The 20,877-nt window shown below is 42.5% G+C and overlaps 1 protein-coding gene across 2 annotated transcripts in view; it reads left to right on the top strand.

Annotated features, from left to right (window-relative positions):
• SLC6A19 (solute carrier family 6 member 19) overlaps positions 1–20,877 on the top strand; it is a 791,726-nt gene that overhangs the window by 239,288 nt on the left and 531,561 nt on the right. For both annotated transcript variants that reach the window (XM_069613782.1, XM_069613781.1), the window contains exon 6: positions 13,408–13,520. In XM_069613782.1, the coding sequence (XP_069469883.1) occupies positions 13,408–13,520 (113 nt within the window). The remainder of the gene's footprint in view (positions 1–13,407; positions 13,521–20,877) is intronic.

The raw sequence follows: 20,877 nt of genomic DNA, 5'->3' as shown, positions 1-20,877 counted from the left end.
TTATTACGGCTCTGGCTGGGTTATTCGCCATTTCTTTTTGTAAATGTCTTTCTCGTGTTTTACTCTGCGCGCCAAACCAGGTTTGCTCCCTTTGTTCATCGCCTTTTCGCAGGCTTCCACACAGAAGCCCTCCTTTAGGCGCCTGAGAGTCTGGTTAGGCAGGATGTGAGGGAGGGGTTTTAGGACCCCTGCCATGGGTTACCTTAGTCACCCAAGTCGCACTCTTTTCTGATTGGCTAAGGGGACAGGCCTTGCCAGGCGAGCCACCCTGCTGTGTGATTGACAGCCAGGCTGTATGAATTGGAGAAAACTGCATAAAAAGCAGGTCTCTGGGACTGGAAGAGCAGAGTCGCCACTGGAACGAAAGAACAAATGAGGTACTGAAAGAAGAGGACCCCTACAATGACTGAACCACCCGGTGAAGCCCTGCTGCAGGTCCGAATCTCCAGAATCCGACGACAGAGAAGATCCTCCAGGAAACTTCTTCCCTTGAGCTGGTGGGACCAACCAGTTCACCCAAACTGCAAGCCAGGACCCCTCCTCTGGTCGAATTCGCTGTACAGAGCTACAGTGGGCCGGATAGCCAGGAAGGTCGGACCCTGCTTGGGTTTTAAGGAGCGCACCTTTTATTCGTCGCTTTGCTCTGCTGCTGGTTTCTTCCCTGGGTAGCGCAGGACCCTCCAGTCTTCCTACTTCTGATCAGTCCGACAGTCTCTTCAGGAACTGTGAGCCTGCAGGAACTACCAGGAACTTCTGCCTCAGCTACAGCTCCCTCTCCATTTTAAGGTCCTGTGCAAATCCGGTTGTGTGTTTCGTTCAGCCGCGGTGAAAGTGTTTGAAATCTTTCTCCAATCCGAGGGCTTGTCCTTCTCTTCTCTTTGAACTAACTTTTCTAGCAACCAACCTTGTCCGGAAAGCTTTACCGTAAACTACACTGAACTGTATTATCTTGAGCAAAAGACCTTTGAACCATTGACTTTGGCCCTAAGCCTTTTCTATCTGATTTTAACCTTGTTGTCGCTCTTGTTCGATTGCCCTAAGTACTCATTTTTTGGTGTGATTCAGTTTCTGTTAACTTCTGTCTTTCCCTCCCTTTTAAATTGCTGGAGTGCCATTTTGCTCCCACTTCATTTTGTGAGCTTAACTTGTCTGGAATTTAAAGGAAGTTGTGTGGTGTATTAAGAATGTGATTTTTAGACTGCTTATAATAGTGTAATGTTATACAACTGAAGAGTGAAATAAATGTATATTCTTTTACTTGAAAACCTTGAGTCAGTGGTAGTTTGAATCATAGTAATTGCTGTCCTTTGTGTAACTATTTGATACTTCTCACTTACTCTTGAGATAAGTCTGGCTGCTCCGCTACTGCTACCACTATAACTGTGTAGTACAGGCTTGTACCAAAGGTGAAATTGTACTGTCACTTGTAGTCTTAATTGTGTGTAGTGTTCCCAAAGGGTACTATATATATATATATATTTTTTTTTTTGTGATGATTTAGTTTGTTTGGAAACTTTTTCATCATTTACAGAAAGTTCGTTAGTCTTTGAGTTTAATGCTTTAGGGTTTAGAGTCTGTGATTTTTTTTTTGTTTAGTTCCAATATAGCGCTTAAAAAAAGAACAATTGTGTAGGTGTACTTATTATTATGGCCACTGAGAAGGGAGGCCCACCTTTCTTCCGTGGACATTTGATTGGGTGAAAGTTGAAAAAACGTTCCAAATTGTTTACGTTGTGGTGAGAGTTCTTTGCATTCCATGACCAGGTGAAAGATGGTTTCAGCGATTTTTTGATCTTTGCAGAACCTACAGTAGTTGTTTTCAGCATCAATCTGTCTTGTTGTAGATAAGTATGATTTTGTGGGAAGAATGTTCAGACGTACTTTTAAGAACGTTGTTCGAATGGTTTGGTCTGGGAAGATTTGCAAGTAGGCTGGTGGTTCGTGGATTTTCCTATTATCATTTGTACATTGGAGATTCTGTTTGTAGGTGTTCTTTTTTTGAATGGTCTTTATCCAGTCATTGTGCAGAAGTTTCATTTTTGCATGTTGTGGGCGGAGCGTGAGAAGTTCTTCTGTAATATCTTCGATCTCCATTTCATTTCTCATTGAAGATTTCCATTTTTGAAGTATTGTGGTATTAAAGGTGTTTTTTTTAGCTCGTAGAATTTGGATTGCTGGAGTTTTTTCATCTGTCAGTATTTTGCGGAAAATGTCTAATCTTTTCCATTTTACAAAGGATTCGATTGACTGAGTTGCCATTTCATAGCGTATTCTTGGCATTGGGTATGTTTGTGGAAGTCGGAGGATTTTACGCCAGAAGATTGATTCATATTTCGTCCAGTTGATTTTGCGGGCATTCAGCATTGCTTCTATTCCATATGTTAAGATTGGGATGTACTTCTGTCTGTAATAGGCAATAATGGGCTTGAAAGAGAACTTGCCATATTTTCTGTGAAGTATACAGCCTTGCCTTGATAGAGTTTGAGCTGTTTGGTCAATTTTGTCTATCCATTGATCTTCTGCTTTCGATTGATTTATTGGGATGCCAAGGTATTTAAAGGATGTCACATTTTCAATTTTGGAGTCGTTGATCATAAAGCTCGGTTGGTATGATTTTTTTCCGTATGGTTTGGTGAGGGTCATTGTCTTACTTTTTCCAGTATTAATCATTAATTCGTTTGTTCCCATATATTGGCTCAGGGCTGTCAGCGTGGCTTGTAGTCCAGTTGGTGTTTTATCTAGTAGGACGATATCGTCTGCATATGCCATAGCCGGAACTGGAATCGAATTGATTTTTGGAGGGTTGGTTTTATTGGATGTTAGGTGCTCTTCAATGTCAGCAGTGAACAGATTGTAAAGTGTTGCTGCCAGATGGCAACCTTGTTTTAGACCGTTTGCTGTTGATATGGAGGATGTTGTGGCTCCTTGTTTTGATAGTCTTACTTTTATAGTGGTTTTTGAGTACAGTAGAATAATCGGTTCAAGAATGTTCGGTGGACAATTCCATGCTCTAAGTTTCGACCATAGTTTTTCGCGTGAAATTGCATCGAAGGCCATCTTTAGGTCAATGAATGCTGCATATACTTTAAAGTTGGAATTGATAGCTTCATATTTGATTAGTTGCAATAGTATCAGATTAAGGTTTGTTCCAACGTTAGCTGTAAAACCTGTTTGCCTGGTCGAGAATTTGTTGTTTTTTGTGGCCCACGTGGTTAGTTGTTTTAGTAGTACTGCTGCAAATAATTTTCCTAGTGGATCGAGGAGGGCAATCGGACGGAAGTTTTGGGGATCTTCTCTTGGTCCTTGCTTGTGAATTGGTACAATTATTGCTGATCTACATAAGTTTGGTATTCGATGTTGTGTGTTGATCAAAGTTGTCTTTGACACAAGAAGTTCGCCCAGGCAATCGGGTCTTGTTTAATGACAGCATTAGATAGACCGTCAGGGCCTGGTGCTCTGGAGGTGTTAAGCTTTTTGATCAGTTGAATGAAGTCTTCGAATTCCGCATGTACTTTCCATGTTGGTTCTATTGCAGGCAGTGTGTTCTGTAGATCTGTTCTACGTGATGCGTAGATGGTGGCAAAGTGAGTTATCCAAGTTTCTTGTGCTACATTGGCTGTGAGTTTATGTTGTTTTTGATGGTTTTCGTTGAGCATATTCCAGAGCTCTCTGGTATTGTGAGTCTTGTGGAGTTTCAATATATTTTCTGCGTCTGCTTGTTGAATGGCGCTTTTTTGAGCTTTCATCCAATTGGAGTACTTCTGTTTCAGAGATTTGATCTGGTTAATGTTCTCTGCAGTTGAGGTTTTCTTTAGTTGTCGTATTGTTCGATTTAGGGATTTTTTCCTTTCAGCAATTTCTTGATTATATGAATGATGGTGGTCTTTATGAAGACGGTTTTTGGTGGTTTGTCGGAAAGGAACTAAAATCCATTCATAGTTAAGTTTTGCAGAGTCTGTCAGGTTGGCGTCTTGGAATTTTTTCTGTAAAGTTGCTATGATTGGTTGTGGGATCCTTAATCTTGATGTTGTACCATTTAATTCTAGCAGATTTGATATTGCTGGGTCTCTTTGTTGTGATGAAGGTTGAGAGTGGACAGTGAGTTGGTTATGATCACTCCTGTCGGTGTGTACCATTTGTACTTTTGTGACTGATTGATGTAGGCTTTCAGATAGAAATATGTAATCAATAATTGCGTGGGATGAGCCTCTACTCCATGTTGGAGTGTAGGGTGTAGAGGTGTTTGCATGATTCAGAAGTATTAAATTTTGTGTCGTGGTTTCTTTTATCCATCTCCTTGCATTTGGAGAGAGTTCTGAGTTGGTTTCAAGACAGCCATTCTTGTTGTATAGCTTAATATTCAGGTCGCCACAGATTATTATTTCCAATGTCTGATATTTTGTTGTAGCTTTGTCAATTGAGAGGAACACTCCATCTAGGAAGGCATCCGTTGTTATTGCTGCTGGGTTCCAGTAGAGGTTTAGAATTAGGATTATTAAGTCGTTTTTACTTTCTCCTTTTTTGTCAATCTTTGTGGAGGTTAGTGTAATAAGTTGGGTCCAAGGGTTTATGTTCTCAGAGATTGTTACTGTACTGCATGGGTTTATCTTGATTAAAGTGAGTAACCCAGATGCGGGTCTTCCTTGTTTTTGAACGATGGCTGGGTTGAGAAAGGTGATAAAACCATCACATGCCGGTGGGTTGCTGAGCCAGGTTTCTTGAAGGCATATAATTTGATATTGTTCTAGTTCAGTAGATGGATTTGTAAAAAGGTATAGGTTCCCTCTAGTGTTCCACGAGCATAGTGACCACGTGAACCCGGGATTAATTGATTGTTATGAGTTGGTCATCATTGAGTCTTCTGTCGATACGATTTCTGCAAAGGTGGTTTCAGGCTCGTAAATTCTTCTGATCGTTGTACATCTCTGTGGGGATGGCGTGTTCGTGTTGAGTCTTCTATCGATGCGGTGTCTGTAAAGGAAGTGTCAGAGTCGTAGCTTCTTCTACTTGGTTGATCGTTTCTGCGTGACTGGCGTGTTTGTGGCGAGTGACTTAGGCATCTGTCATCGCTAGTATAATCAGGTGTCTGCTTTTCCTTGTATGATTTTATTTGATCATTGATCTTTCTCTGCCTCTTTGTGGTCGCTTTATACTTCGGTTTGTTGGGGAGCCTTGTGTATGTTGATGCCCAGCATATGAATCCAAGTTTGTGTAGTTGGGCTTGCATTGATAAAATGAGTTCTTGATTCTTAGGATCCGGTATTTCTATGACAATCTTATCCAAGTTTAGGTCATCTCTGAAAGTTATGAGATCGATGTCTTTTGTTGTAAGTTTATTCAGGCGAGGTATTGCACCAAAGAGACGTAGTAAGTTGGTTCTGTTTAGAATGATCGGTTCCAGTCTTTTGCTTTCCTTTTCGATGTGAATTTCACATACTTCATTCTGTCGTAATGGATTGACAAATATTGGGAGGATCCGACTCTGTTCAATGGAATCTTCTGGTGTTCTTATTAGCGAGGCCGATGAGACTAGATCATAGGATTCGTGTCTTGTTTCGTCTGTTGGGTCGTTTTCCATCGATATAGCTGAGATTTCTTCTAGAGAGAGTTCTGTAGTTTTATCTTGATTTTTATTTGTCTGATGATCATAGACTGAGGAATATTCATCAATTATTATGATGCCCGCCTGGTTTATTGATTGTAAGGAATGTTGGTTGTTTTCTGATGCTTGTTCTTCGTGGGTGGTTAGGTTAAGCAGTTCCTCATCAATCGGTGATTGTGGTGGGATCATTTGCGGTATTTGAAGATGTGTCTGCGTTAAGGGGTCTTGGCCTCTCTGTGTACTGGTGGATGGTGGTATTGTACGGGTTGTGATTTTGGTCTTTGATGATTGAGGAGGTTGAGTGTTCTGATTTACAGTTCTTAGAAAGGCTCGCGAACCCGTTTGTCGTTTTTTGATATTTTTTTGTTGTGTGGGTTTTGTATCATTTGTTGTTTTTTCCTTTGTGAAAATCTGGAAGGCTTCGGTTGGTTTCTCTGTTAGAATGTTTGCGTTGATTGTCTCTGGCTTTTGGGTGGTGATGTTTTGGCCCGATTTTTTTGTTATCCGCTGTGTACCACTCAACATTGTCTCCGTTGGATGTTGTGGTAGATTTGGAAGAGGAGGGCTCGAGGTTCGTTGGTCATTTGGTCTGTTCGATTGTTGCTGATGGTGTTCTTTGAGCATCTGTACTAGTTCTGCTGTAAGTTTTGTTTTCTCTTGGCGGTCACCCCTTGCCATTTCTGCTAGTCTTTGTTGCCATCGATGTGTTTCCTCCGATTCAATTGTCAGACGAGATTCAACTGTCGAGACAAAATGTTCCATATGGATCTGTTTCGAGTGAATTAGCGCTAGGAGAGTTGCTTGATCCTTCATGGTGTCTTTCATAGCTTCGTGTAATTTCAGGAAAGGAATCATTGATTGAGAAAGTGTTGCAATGAGCATATTTTGTAAGTCTAACATTGTTGTAGGGATCCTTGGATTTGCGTTTTCTTCAGAGTGATCATGATTGTGCGTTGTATTTGCGTTTTTTTGTTGAAGATTGCCTGGTTTTGGGTTCTTAGTTGTGGGCTCTGGGGTGTAATAGGATTCGTCTGAGTCGTAGTTGAAACATGTTGAGGCCTTTTTCCCTTCATCAAGATCAGATTGCGGTTCTCTTTTCACTGGTTTGTTTTGAGTGTCATGGAGAAAGCACGGTGTTGATGTTAGTTGAATTTGGTTTGCTTCTGTTATATTTCTGAATATTTCTTTTCTTTTTTCTATGGTTGTCATTAGTGACTCAATTTCAGTAATGTCCATTGATAATCTTGCTGCTTTAGTTCTTGATTTAAAGGTTGTATGATCCGCTGAAAGTGTGGATTTGACGGAGTTGTGGGTCTGAAGCCACGCGAGTCGTGCAAGTCTTGCTTTTTCTTTTTTCGTATGTTGAGATGTTGTTGGTACTGATGATCGGGTGTTTAAATCTTGTCCCAATTGATTTGCTTGGTGCTGTGGGGTGTCTTTACCATCAGTGTGGTTGGGTATAGCTTTTGTTTTTTGTTTGTTAATGATTTCATGTGAGGTGACACTGGTTTCAGGGAGTTGTCTCAGTTCAATTGGTTGGTGATGTGGGGTATCTTTGCCACCGTTGTGATTAGGTTTGTCTTTTGCTTTTTGTTTACTGATAGATTCATGTAGCATGACACTGGTTTCAGGAGCTTGTTCAGTTAGTGCGCTTGCTTGAATCTGTTCACCTGTCGATTTTATAGACTCTTTATTGTTGATTATGGAATTTGGCAGTTCATCTTGTGTCGAGTTACTGAGGAGATTATGATTTGTATATCGCTCTTTTCTGTTAGGGTCGCCAGATGGGTCGTCTTCTTGACTTCTTGAGTTACTGAGGAGATTATGATTTGTATATCGCTCTTTTCTGTTAGGGTCGCCAGAAGGGTCGTCTTCTTGACATTCAAGTTGAGGTCGCGAGGTGCACAAGGGTGCCGCGGGTACAGTGTCTTGTTGGGTTTCAAAACATGAATTGTGGACTTGTGCTTTGATTTCTAGAGGTAGCAGCTCAGGTGAGTTGAGTTGGTGATTAACTGCTGTAATTTGTGTCGCAAGTGCTAGTCGGAGAGTTTCCTGAGTGGAGTTGTCATTTTCTGGCTTGTGTTCTATGATGGACTGAGATTCTTGTTTGGATTGAGGGTCCAGTGCCAAAGCTTTTTGGTTTCCTTTGTGGATTGATGCTTTCTTAAAGGATTGCTCCATTGTTAGCTGTGATAAGTCTTGCTCCATGGTACTAGCAGTCGCTAGTTTAGTTGTTTGTCTTGTTTTTGGACATTGAATGGAGTGTTGTTTAGTGGTACGGATTGTTGTCATCGTTATTGAGTCACTGTGTGTTCAACTAGGATCCAAGGAGCTTGTCCTTTCGGTTTCCTATGCGTTTTTACAGGTAGGGTTTTATTTCTGTAGAGTTTGGGTTCTAGTAGGCGAGACCTTTCAGTCCTCTGATTACTGGTGAGGTCAGAGTGCTTTGGGCTCCAAGAATGGGTTCCTTTTGGTCTCCGAGCAGTAGTTTAGAGTAGAATTTAGATGGTGTCACGTTCAGGATCCAAGGGTCGAACCCTTTCGGTCTCCTGTTCAGTGAAGAGAGCCAAGGATATGTTCCTTTCGGTCTTCTGCAGTAGTTGAAAGTACGGTTAAAATGTTGTACTATTCAGGATCCAAGGGACGAACCCTTTCGGTCTCCTGTTCAGTGAGGAGAGCCAAGGATGTATTCCTTTCGGTCTCCTGTAGTAGTTGAAAATACGGTTAAGATGTTGTACTATTCAGGATCCAAGGGACGAACCCTTTCGGTCTCCTGGTCAGCGAGAGGGGTCAAGGATGTTTTCCTTTCGGTCTCCTGCAGTGGTTGAAAGTGCGATTTAACTGTTGTAGTATTCAGGATCCAAGGGGCGAGCCCTTTCGGTCTCCTGATCAGTGATAGTATCAAGTTAATGAGCTCTATCCCAGTGTCCCATTTAGTCCATCATCGGGATTTAATATTCCCAGTTTGTTACAATGGTTAAAATTAAGCTGACGTTCGGTATCTAGGTCGGGAGTTCTTTTGCTCTCTTTATTGTTGAAGAAAATGAAGATCTTCTTTTTGTATTGCCGTGTGGATCTGAGTTTTCTCTGTTTCAGGTCAACAGGATGAGACCTTTGGGTAGGTATCAGAGGGGAGAGGGTGGTTGGATGTTGAGGGTTTTGGATCAGGATTGTTATGTCCTTGGTGGGAGCATTTTTCGGACTTGAGGCCGCAATAGAGGGGTGGTCCAATGAGTTCCTTAGAGCAGAGAGTCTTTTGTTATTTCTTTCCTTTTATTCCATAAAAAAAAAAATTTAATTAAAAGAAGTTTAGCTTAAAACGTTTTTATGTCGATGTTGGCTGGAATTGTAGGTGGAAAGTCAGGTTCTGGTCCGTGGCAGTGAGGGGGGAGCGTGGGCTGATTGTCTGCTAGGGGCAGACACGTAGAAGCACGTAGAGGCAGTCGGGCTGTGGGCGTTGATGACCGCTGATGAACGCCGAGCTGAAGTGCTGAGCTGACGCAGTGCTGGCGCGGGTTCGCTGTTTTCTTTGGAGCCCCACCAGCATGGAGTCAGACGCGGGGAGTAGCCGTGAGGCTGCAGGCGCCAGGAGTCCCCACGCTGGAGCGCTGAACTGGAGCAGCGCGGGCAGACGCGGAAAGGGATCAGATGAACTGTCGAGGGGATGCGACAAAGCAGCAATGCTGCGGGCGCCAGAAGTGAGCAAGCTGAAGCGCCGTGCCGTGCCGGAGCCGCGCAGACAGAAGAGTCCGGATCCGCAGGCGAACAAACGTGGAAGGACCACGAGGCCGCGGGCGCCAAGAACCAGCAGGCTGAAACGCCGGGTCAGGGGAGCGTGGACAGAGGGGGGATGGAGTCCAGAGAGCCCAAAGCAATGTAGAAAATCCGCGAAGATCACAAGTAGTGAAGAGGGTGAGTGTGGCGGTCCGTGCCAATGTTGAATGAGAACGTAACTTCTGAAGGGGTGAAGAGAGATCAGAGAGGAGGGAGGGGAGAGAGAGGGGGCTTTGTGGGTTATCTCGGAGTCCAGAAGGGGGAGTTACCCCCGGGGGGGAGTGTCTCTCACCCAGGTTTGTCGAAGAGTTGCAGCCAACAATGCAATGCAGTCAGCTAGTGATAAGAAGCAGTCAATCTGGAATCCAACGAGCCGGGAGGGGGATATTGGGGGGCGCCGCTGAGCCTGCAGAGCCTAGAGACCAAAAGACTCTGCAGCAGACTCTGCGGCCGCTCCGCGGCTTTCTGGGTATTTTAAAGGCACCAGTTGAAACAAAAAGAGGACAGGAAGCAGGTCCTCACAGGTACAGGAGCAAAAACTGTAGAGTCTTCTCACAACCGCAACCAAAAGACTCTGCAGCAGACTCCGCGGCCGCTCCGCGGCTTTCTGGGTATTTTAAAGGCACCAGTTGAAACAAAAAGAGGACAGGAAGCAGGTCCTCACAGGTACAGGAGCAAAACCTGTAGTCTTCTCACAACCGCAACCAAAAGACTCTGCAGCAGACTCTGCGGCCGCTCCGCGGCTTTCTGGGTATTTTAAAGGCACCAGTTGAAACAAAAAGAGGACAGGAAGCAGGTCCTCACAGGTACAGGAGCAAAAACTGTAGAGTCTTCTCACAACCGCAACCAAAAGACTCTGCAGCAGACTCCGCGGCCGCTCCGCGGCTTTCTGGGTATTTTAAAGGCACCAGTTGAAACAAAAAGAGGACAGGAAGCAGGTCCTCACAGGTACAGGAGCAAAAACTGTAGAGTCTTCTCACAACCGCAACCAAAAGACTCTGCAGCAGACTCCGCGGACGCTCCGTGGCTTTCTGGGTATTTTAAAGGCACCAGTTGAAACAAAAAGAGGACAGGAAGCAGGTCCTAACAGGTACAGGAGCAAAAACTGTAGAGTCTTCTCACAACCGCAACCAAAAGACTCTGCAGCAGACTCTGCGGCCGCTCCGCGGCTTTCTGGGTATTTTAAAGGCACCAGTTGAAACAAAAAGAGGACAGGAAGCAGGTCCTCACAGGTACAGGAGCAAAAACTATAGAGTCTTCTCACAACCGCAACCAAAAGACTCTGCAGCAGACTCCGCGGCTTTCTGGGTATTTTAAAGGCACCAGTTGAAACAAAAAGAGGACAGGAAGCAGGTCCTCACAGGTACAGGAGCAAAAACTGTAGAGTCTTCTCACAACCGCAACCAAAAGACTCTGCAGCATATTCCGCGGCCACTCCGCGGCTTTCTGGGTATTTTAAAGGCACCAGTTGAAACAAAAAGAGGACTGGAAGCAGGTCATCACAGGTACAGGAGCAAAAACTGTAGAGTCTTCTCACAACCGCAACCAAAAGACTCTGCAGCAGACTCCGCGGCCGCTCCGCGGCTTTCTGGGTATTTTAAAGGCACCAGTTGAAACAAAAAGAGGACAGGAAGCAGGTCCTCACAGGTACAGGAGCAAAAACTGTAGAGTCCTCTCACAACCGCAACCAAAAGACTCTGCAGCAGACTCCGCGGCCGCTCCGCGACTTTCTGGGTGTTTTCAAGGCACCAGTTGAAACAAAAAGAGGACTGGAAGCAGGTCATCACAGGTACAGGAGCAAAAACTGTAGAGTCTTCTCACAACCGCAACCAAAAGACTCTGCAGCAGACTTCGCTGCCGCTCCGCTACTTTCTGGGTGTTTTCAAGGCACCAGTTGAAACAAAAAGAGGACTGGAAGCAGGTCATCACAGGTACAGGAGCAAAAACTGTAGAGTCTTCTCACAACCGCAACCAAAAGACTCTGCAGCAGACTCCGCGGCCGCTCCGCGGCTTTCTGGGTATTTTAAAGACACCAGTTGAAACAAAAAGAGGACAGGAAGCAGGTCCTCACAGGTACAGGAGCAAAAACTGTAGAGTCTTCTCACAACCGCAACCAAAAGACTCTGCAGCAGACTCCGTGGCCGCTCCGCGGCTTTCTGGGTATTTTAAAGGCACCAGTTGAAACAAAAAGAGGACAGGAAGCAGGTCCTCACAGGTACAGGAGCAAAAACTGTAGAGTCTTCTCACAACCGCAACCAAAAGACTCTGCAGCAGACTGCGCGGCCGCTCCATGGCTTTCTGGGTATTTTAAAGGCACCAGTTGAAACAAAAAGAGGACAGGAAGCAGGTCCTCACAGGTACAGGAGCAAAAACTGTAGAGTCTTCTCACAACCGCAACCAAAAGACTCTGCAGCAGACTCCGCGGCCGCTCCGCGGCTTTCTGGGTATTTTAAAGGCACCAGTTGAAACAAAAAGAGGACAGGAAGCAGGTCCTCACAGGTACAGGAGCAAAAACTGTAGAGTCTTCTCACAACCGCAACCAAAAGACTCTGCAGCAGATTCCGCGGCCGCTCCGCGGCTTTCTGGGTATTTTAAAGGCACCAGTTGAAACAAAAAGAGGACAGGAAGCAGGTCCTCACAGGTACAGGAGCAAAAACTGTAGAGTCTTCTCACAACCGCAACCAAAAGACTCTGCAGCAGACTTTGCGGCCGCTCCGCGGCTTTCTGGGTATTTTAAAGGCACCAGTTGAAACAAAAAGAGGACAGGAAGCAGGTCCTCACAGGTACAGGAGCAAAAACTGTAGAGTCTTCTCACAACCGCAACCAAAAGACTCTGCAGCAGACTCCGCGGCCGCTCCGCGGCTTTCTGGGTATTTTAAAGGCACAAGTTGAAACAAAAAGAGGACAGGAAGCAGGTCCTCACAGGTACAGGAGCAAAAACTGTAGAGTCTTCTCACAACCGCAACCAAAAGACTCTGCAGCAGACTCCGAGGCCGCTCCGCAGCTTTCTGGGTATTTTCAAGGCACCAGTTGAAACAAAAAGAGGACAGGAAGCAGGTCCTCACAGGTACAGGAGCAAAAACTGTAGAGTCTTCTCACAACCGCAACCAAAAGACTCTGCAGCAGACTCCGCGGCCGCTCCGCTACTTTCTGGGTGTTTTCAAGGCACCAGTTGAAACAAAAAGAGGGCAGGAAGCAGGTCCTCACAGGTACAGGAGCAAAAACTGTAGAGTCTTCTCACAACCGCAACCAAAAGACTCTGCAGCAGACTCTGCGGCCGCTCCGCGGCTTTCTGGGTATTTTAAAGGCACCAGTTGAAACAAAAAGAGGACAGGAAGCAGGTCCTCACAGGTACAGGAGCAAAAACTGTAGAGTCTTCTCACAACCGCAACCAAAAGACTCTGCAGCAGGTACTGTATATAATTCTGCCTAACACTGTGCACCCCAGAAGTGCTGTGAGTGAAAGTTAGTAAAAAAACAAAAAAAACACCTGCAGGGTGTGTTCCCTTCCTCACATCATAGTAACAATCCACATTTTGTTACGAATAATACACATTTCCACTGAAACAATTAATGCAATTTACTTTTCTTTTTCTACGTACCAGCTAGCACACACGCCAGTCACTTTGTATAATATGCAATTAAATGAATCTCCCCTAATTGAATTTAGCGTTTTTTTTATATTCACCTAGGATGCAATTAACTGATGTACATTCTATAATTATTAGAAACATGAAATAATGAATGGCAGTAGATGTAACCGAATTTTAATGTACAGTCTATGCATAATCTAATCCCCCCTCGCATCTCTCCACTTGTCTGCCCCTCCCTCTTCTCCCTCTCACACACGCTCGACCTCTCTCTCATACTTCCCAACTCCCGCCTACCCCCTCTTGCCCTTCTCTCGCCCTCCCTCCTCTCATCCATTTCTGCCTTGTGGTAAACAAGAACCTTTATTTCCAGCTGTACAGTATCTCGACAGTGCCCTTAAAATATTGTTAACATATATTTTCTTTACTTGTATTGTTCAGCTTGCAGAACTGGCTAACCCGGTCACATGGTTAGATGCTGGTGCCCAAGTATTTTACTCGTTCTCACTTGCCTTTGGAGGACTTATTTCGTTCTCCAGTTACAATTCCGTTCAGTAAGTATGTAGTTCTTCAACTATATCTATTTCATGTGTAAATTAAAGGATTACGCTTCCGTTTTATCCCAGTCACGCTATCACCATGGTGAATGAGTAATGTGACATTAATCTATATTTTAAGGCCACATGAAAATGACCAAATATATTGTAAACATTACTTATAATAAGCTATTGGTGTACTTGCCATGAACAGTAAATGATTGCGTCGAAGCCATATCTGAAAATAGATGCTGTTTTCTGAAAAGTAGCACACATTTCCACTCGATTTGCAATAATCGACACACATGTCAACAGAAATGCGATAAACAGAACGACTAAGGCCTTTGCCAAATTATTATGTGGCGTTACAAGCAAGGACAGCTCACCCCCGTGTTTATTTTGCCATTAGCACTCTGGCAAAATATCTATAGTGTGAATGTGTTTTTACTTTTTTTTGCCCTCCCAAAAAACTACAAAACAAGATAGCTGATATAGAAACAGCTCATATTTACTTCTCATGGTGGTCATGTAGCGAAAAAGGAGGAATGGCAGAAATAGTTGCAATGAGTCTGCGTCAACACTTAATTACGTTATAAAAGACCATATACGATGCTAAAGATCAATTTAGTTGCTCTTGCATCAACTCAATAAGCCTTTATATTTGTATTCTTCGTAAAAAAAGTAGATTAAAGAAAGAAGCTAACACATTTAAATATCATGTTTCAACCAGTTAATTAAGGAGGACGTGAACATCCACATCTTAGTCTCGTCGACTAATATTGTAGGCCCACAACGCAGCAGGAATCTCACGCAGCTGGTGTTTGGTTAACATACACTCTGCATTAGTGTTGGTTAAGATGGTAGAAAAATATGCTCTCCAATGACTTGTGTTATTTCAGTGCTCTGAGGCCTATGGGTGTGTAGTGCAATGCAAGAAATACATTCGTATCAGTATATTGTAAATGATACATTCAAGTTTGTCTAAAATCATTTTGCAGGCGTCTTTACTCTGGTTATGTAAATTGATCGTACATTTGCCAGGTAGTTTTAGCAGAATGAGGCTGAAACCTTTTCTTAAACACTGCTCTTACAATATGTATCTTGCTGTAGGGATAATACTGTTTTGCAGTTCTTCTGACTACATAACAGTATTTCAAAGTCTAAGGCTATCTGCCAATAACATTTTATAGCAGAATTTAAGTTAGGTAAGTATTTTATTCTATCATGACATTATCTTATGAACAGACTCATATTCATAACCCCCAACATTGCGACCAGTCCTATAATCGGTGACCAACATTTTCTGTGCTCTTGTGTCTTTCAGGGATGTCTTCTGATGCCTAAGAATTTAGTGGAAAAGGGGGATACATGTGTTTAGGCCTAGGCCACTCTCATTTCTGCTGTACTTACTTTATACCAGCAGTTGAGGGAGTATCCAATAACTGTATGATTTAGACACTTTTGAGAATTCATTCTGCTGGCAGGAAAAAGGCTGAGCTATCAACTTCTCATACAGGATCCTCCCTTGTTGTGAGCTGTCTTTTATTGTATGCCAGTTTTATGGCTAAATGATAGCTCTACCAGTTTGGGACTTCCAGCTCTCGATTAGGCTTGATGGAATTAAAATCAATAGTCCAAAACCTTGCTTTTTGTGTTGAAGATTAGGGTCAGCCATAATATCACGTTTAAGACTACGGTTGCTACCATTTGAAGTTCTTTTTGTAGATATGGTGTCCACAAGAGGTTTTGGACAGGTGTTCGCAAGAGGATTTGGACTTGTAAAGATAGATAGCCCTTCATAGAGCGTACAAGTGTGCAAGAACCACTCCCCTATAACCTATTTACAATGCTAGTATCTCACACTTTATTATAGTAATCCAATATTAGTTGTAGTTCAATTCGAAGTACCTTTAGGCATTTACCAAACTTACATCCTGACTAAAATCATAATAATTATGTTTGAACCAATAACTACTTTGTCAGATCGCATCTGTTACACTTCTCGGTTGCACAATACCAGAGAGCATGTATTTATGTAAAGTACTACATGCAAAAGGAATGCTTCAGAATGCGCAACAACATATGGGTGGCTAAGGTAAGAAATAACTTTCACACCCTTTCCCAGTTGATATCTTGTTGACAGACATCAGATTATGAATTTTCAAATGATTTAATATTTTGCATAGGCATGTTCATACAGCAACATTTTCAACTCTTTCCAGAACTTCAAAAGGTTTTTTCCTAAAATGGGTGGTTGGGTAAGTTGTTCATCAAGTCTCGGGCTAGCTTCGGTAAACTGTGACTTTCCTTCCTAGTGTCTTTAGTCAGCCTTTTTGGAGTAGGCATGCTGCTGTCTAGCATAGAGTTCTTGTTTGATTGTAGTGTTTCAAATAGGCCTTTGCACTGTGAGTAGTGAATAGAACCAGGGGTGGCTCCTACACAATGGGCAACGGTGTGTCGACCCACCAGTTGCCCATTATGTAGGAACCAAAACCAGCCCGGGGAAAGCTCTTCTGAGATGGCTTTAACCGTGAAAGGGAAACTTGGTTTCCCTTTGACATTTTAAGTTCCCCAGCATGCATGGCCAACATGCAATGCAAGGCCGGAGGAGTGTTGCTTCCCCAGCCTTGCATGGCACACTGGGGATGGAGGTCTGGGAACTGCAGGCCTAAATGTGCTTAGGCGGTGCTCCCAAACCTCCTCGCACATTTAGGCCTCCTTGGGTGTTCCTTGGGAGACGCTCCGGTTCCCACGCACATGTACTGAGGAATCAGGAAGCACAAAAGCTTGCTCTGCTTCATGGTTTCTGCTAATGCTGCCTGGGAGTCGGCGTCGTGACGGTGCAGCAGGTAAGGAGAATGCGTTTTTTTGTAATTAATGAATATGTGTGTGTGTATGTATGCAGTATGCATGCATGCAAGGGTGTGTATCTATAAGTGTGCGTGTGTGAATGAGGGAATGTCTTTTGTATCTATACATGAGTGAATGGAGAAATTAAGGATGCATGAATTTGTGTTTGAATGAGAGAAATGGATGAGTAAATGTGTATGAATGAGTACGTATCTGCGTGGTAGAGGGGGGCAGTGAGACTGCAATGTCATGTCCTGACTCCCCGCTTCAACCTCACAGTGAGGGGGAGGGTAGTAGTATGCTAGGTCATGACACTGCTGCATGTCTTTATGGCCATCAAGAGTAAAGCAAGCAGGATTCATGTTTGCTTTATTTTGTATGCCCATTTTGTTTTTTTATGCCAAGACTGGCCGACGTTGGTGGGCCAGTCTGGATATGTTTTGTTTAGTGTGACACAGTAAATAATATATGCGAGGTTGGAACCCTATTTTACCGTGGCGCTGGATGTGGCGTTTAGCAGTTGATATTTATATACTCCATATTCAGTCTCTACTGATAAAGGACACTGTTGTGTGCTTGATATTGGTCGAATTTAATATTCCATAGGTTCAGTTACGATTGTTCACAAATGTTGCCATTTATTTGTTTTGGCGGACATCTGTGCATGCAGTTGGATATGTGCCATAAGCTGTTTGCATTCGCTAGAGTGCCGAGAGGCGTAGACTGATAGGCCTGTTGTGTCCTGTGTAGGAATGGCCAGTTTACTTCCATTTGGGTGTAGCTGGTTAGCTTTGATGCCCGATGGGGGGTGATGGCAGTCTGCTAAACTCACGGTGATCGTCTGTAAATATATATATATATATCAGTGAAAAAACTTTGTTAAAGGGATGTTATGGTTAAGTTGCGCTGCTAAAAACCTATGAAATTCAGTGAAAAAACGTTGTCAAAGGGACGTTATGGTTCCAAGCAAAACCGAAAAACCCTTGAAATTCGCCAGTTATGGTAAGCTAAGCAACCATAACTCGCGCCACCACCGTGCACTGCTAAGACTAACACACAGGACATCAAAGATGACATCACAAATGTCATTGATGACATCACTGATGACATCACATGTGTATGTACATTTCATGAAATATGTTACAAGGGATTCTTATTATAATGTTGTGAAACAAGTGTCAAGGATCATTGCAATAAATATCATACCCTAATTAGTGCATTGAACGATGCATTGATATAAATAGCATTCTATTATGGGGTTCTATCTAGTATACTAAGCTACTCATACAGAAACATAACATTGTGTGCAGTGTACAAGATGAAGGTATAATATTCGTAATGTTAATATGTTCAATAATGAAATGATAATTGTTTTCTTAATAGATTTTTGTGTACTGTGAAATATGTAATAAGTAGCTAATAAAACACATGTATTACATAATTGCATTACTATAGACAAAACACAAAGACACAAGAACACATACCAATACGGGTATATACAGGGAAAGTGAAGTTAGCAAAAAAGCACAAGTAGTAGCAGAAACAATTCATAATTTAACTGATTATTTTCATGCAAATAAATGATTGCTCTGTTTCAAAGCTGCTATTTATCCTAGGTATATGTATCACTTGATGTGATTGGACCCTAAGGAAAGTAGTGTGAGTACAATGTATACAAATATGACCATATACAGGGAAAGTACAGCCATAAAAAAAACAACAGAACTATCAGAAAGTGCTCATAAGTCTATTGATTATCTTTATGCACAAAAAGGATTGCTGCCTTTCAAGCTTGTGTCTTCCCGTATGTATATGTTTCATGTGATGTGACTGGACTCTAAGGGAATTACTGTAAGAACCTACTTGAAGGATACGTCTACAAATAAAATAAAATTTTTAGTTTCTGACTGTTACTGAAGAAAACCATGTGGCCTAGATATGTCAGCAAAAGAAAAAAGAGTGAGCCAGACATGTGATGGCATCAGTGATGTCATCAATGACATTTGTGATGTCACCTTTGATGTCCTGGGTGTTAGTCTTAGCAGTGCACGGTGGTGGCGTGAGTTATGGTTGCTTAGCTTACCATAACTGGCGAATTTCAAGGGTTTTTCGGTTTTACTTAGAACCATAACGTCCCTTTGACAAAGTTTTTTCACTGAATTTCATAGGTTTTTAGCAGCGCAACTTAACCATAATGTCCCTTTAACAAAGTTTTTTCACTGAATTTGAAAGGTTTTTAGCAGCGCAACTTAACTATAACGTCCCTTTAACAAAGTTTTTTTCACTGAATTTCATAAGTTTTTAGTAGCACAACTTAACCATAACGTCCCTTAACAAAGTTTTTTCACTGAATTTCATAGTTTTTAGTAGCACAACTTAACCATAACGTCCGTTTAGCAAAGTTTTTTCACTGAATTTCATAGGTTTTTCGTAGCGCAACTTAACCATAACGTCCCTTTAATAAAGTTTTTTCACTGAATTTCATAGGTTTTTAGTAGCACAACTTAACCATAATGTCCCTGACTTCATATACATGTAACATAGAACATACTGAACCCCCACGTAGTGATTTTGATGTCCGCGGACTACCGCCATGTCCACGGACATATCGAGAATCTGAGCGTGGTGAATGTAAATTTAAATAGTGTGCCCCATTTCCCCTTTGAAGTTGGCTCTGAAAAGAGCCTTTTTTTGTTTTTTTACAGATGCTTGACAGACACCTGTTATTTTGTATTTTTTTCTTGTTTTTTTTCTTACTTTACTCCTAAAATCTTCACATAACCTTCTCCAAAGCAACCCTTACATTCCAAAATAGAAAGGCATTTCCCGTAAAAGATAAAGAGATGCCATCTTCTTTAAAATTAACAGTATTACTGGCATCAATATTCTCATTATTACAGAAGAACATACCAGCTCTAAGCATGAAGGCACACATGCCTCGGTTGATGACACACCTAGCAATGTTTTGCTGAGGACAAAAAACAGAACTATTGTCCCATATTGCCCTAGGTAGTAATCCAGAAAAAATTACTTTTGCATTTGGAAGGATCTTCATTACGGCTTGAACCAAGCGTTCCAAATCAGCCAACAAAGTAGGGGCACTGACGTTGCCCAAATGGAAAGCACCATAGTGCAAAACTACCACATGCAGACTGTTCATCGTGGCAATATCCTCACAAACTTGTACAATTCCCTGTACATTGCAATCAGGCACAGTGCTCCACACCACCTCCACTCCTTTCACATCAAAGTTCTTTTCAACATGCCTGCATCGAGCGTACTGTTGTAAACCATGCACAAACATATCTCCAAGCACCAACACCCTGACTTTCTCTACTTTTGCCATCTTCACCACGCACAGTCTCTTTCAACACAAATTCACAACCTCGACATCTGATTAGCTAATCCGTACAGTCTTCTTTCCATGTTGGATTTGCTGGAAAACCCCGCATGTAGCACGCCCTGTCCATGGACAGCCGCGGTGTCAGCGGACTGCGTAACTCTTTGACAGCCCTTCTACCATTTCCACTTTACTCTCTGTGCCATTCCCTCATTGCATACAGCTAAGCAGTCACACAATACGAAGAACGTCCTCAGAACACCCCCATTTCGTTTATTTTCGAACATTTCAGGACAATTATCATTTCATTATTCAACATATTAACATTACAAATATTATACTTTCATCTTGTACGCTGCACACAATGCTATGTTTCTCCATTAGTAGCTCAGTATACTAGATAGAACCCCATAATACAATGCTATTTATATCAATGCATCGTTCAAAGCACTAATTACGGTATGATATTTATTGCAATGATCCTTGACACTTTTTTCGCAACATTATAATAAAAATCCCTGGTACACAAATTTCATGAAAAGTAAATGCGCATGTGATGTCATCAGTGATGTCATCAATGACATTTGCGATGTCATCTTTGATGTCCTGGGTGTTAGTCTTAGCAGTGCACGGTGGTGGCGCGAATTATGGTTGCTTAGCTTACCATAACTGGCGAATTTCAGGGGTTTTTCGGCTTTACTTGGAACCATAACGTCCCTTAAACAAACTTTTTTTATTAGCACGCAAACAATATACAAAGATGTAGTGTAAACAGCAAGTTCTCACAGATGGCTTTACACAGAATGTTGCAAAGTAAGCATTTATGCTCGTTCACAGTGAAGGTCAGCTGCTTCCATTTTTTTCTCACGGCCCGGAGAGGCTCACGACTCCCAGTATAAGGTTCTATTTTTTTTTTACCTTGACAGACAGAGATTGTGCTGAAAGACTTCTTTTGAAGAAGTGTAGCAAAAACATAAGACACGATAAAGATGAAATTTCTGAAACGAAACCACTTTTGTATATTATATCACTTTGAGAAAGATCGTTGGCACACGCGGAGTCGTATTTTGAGACTGCACTACACTTGGACAATGGAAAATGCAATTATAATGTAAGTAACCCTTTAGATTATTTTATACCGGAATATAATAACAATAGCGTGGCATTAAAGCCCGGTTAAGTTGT

The sequence above is a fragment of the Ambystoma mexicanum genome, chromosome 5p, assembly GCF_040938575.1.
Source record: "Ambystoma mexicanum isolate Mex_15411 chromosome 5p, UKY_AmexF1_1, whole genome shotgun sequence".
Taxonomy (NCBI): Eukaryota; Metazoa; Chordata; class Amphibia; order Caudata; family Ambystomatidae; genus Ambystoma; species Ambystoma mexicanum.
This window is presented reverse-complemented; position numbering and strand designations above follow the sequence as displayed.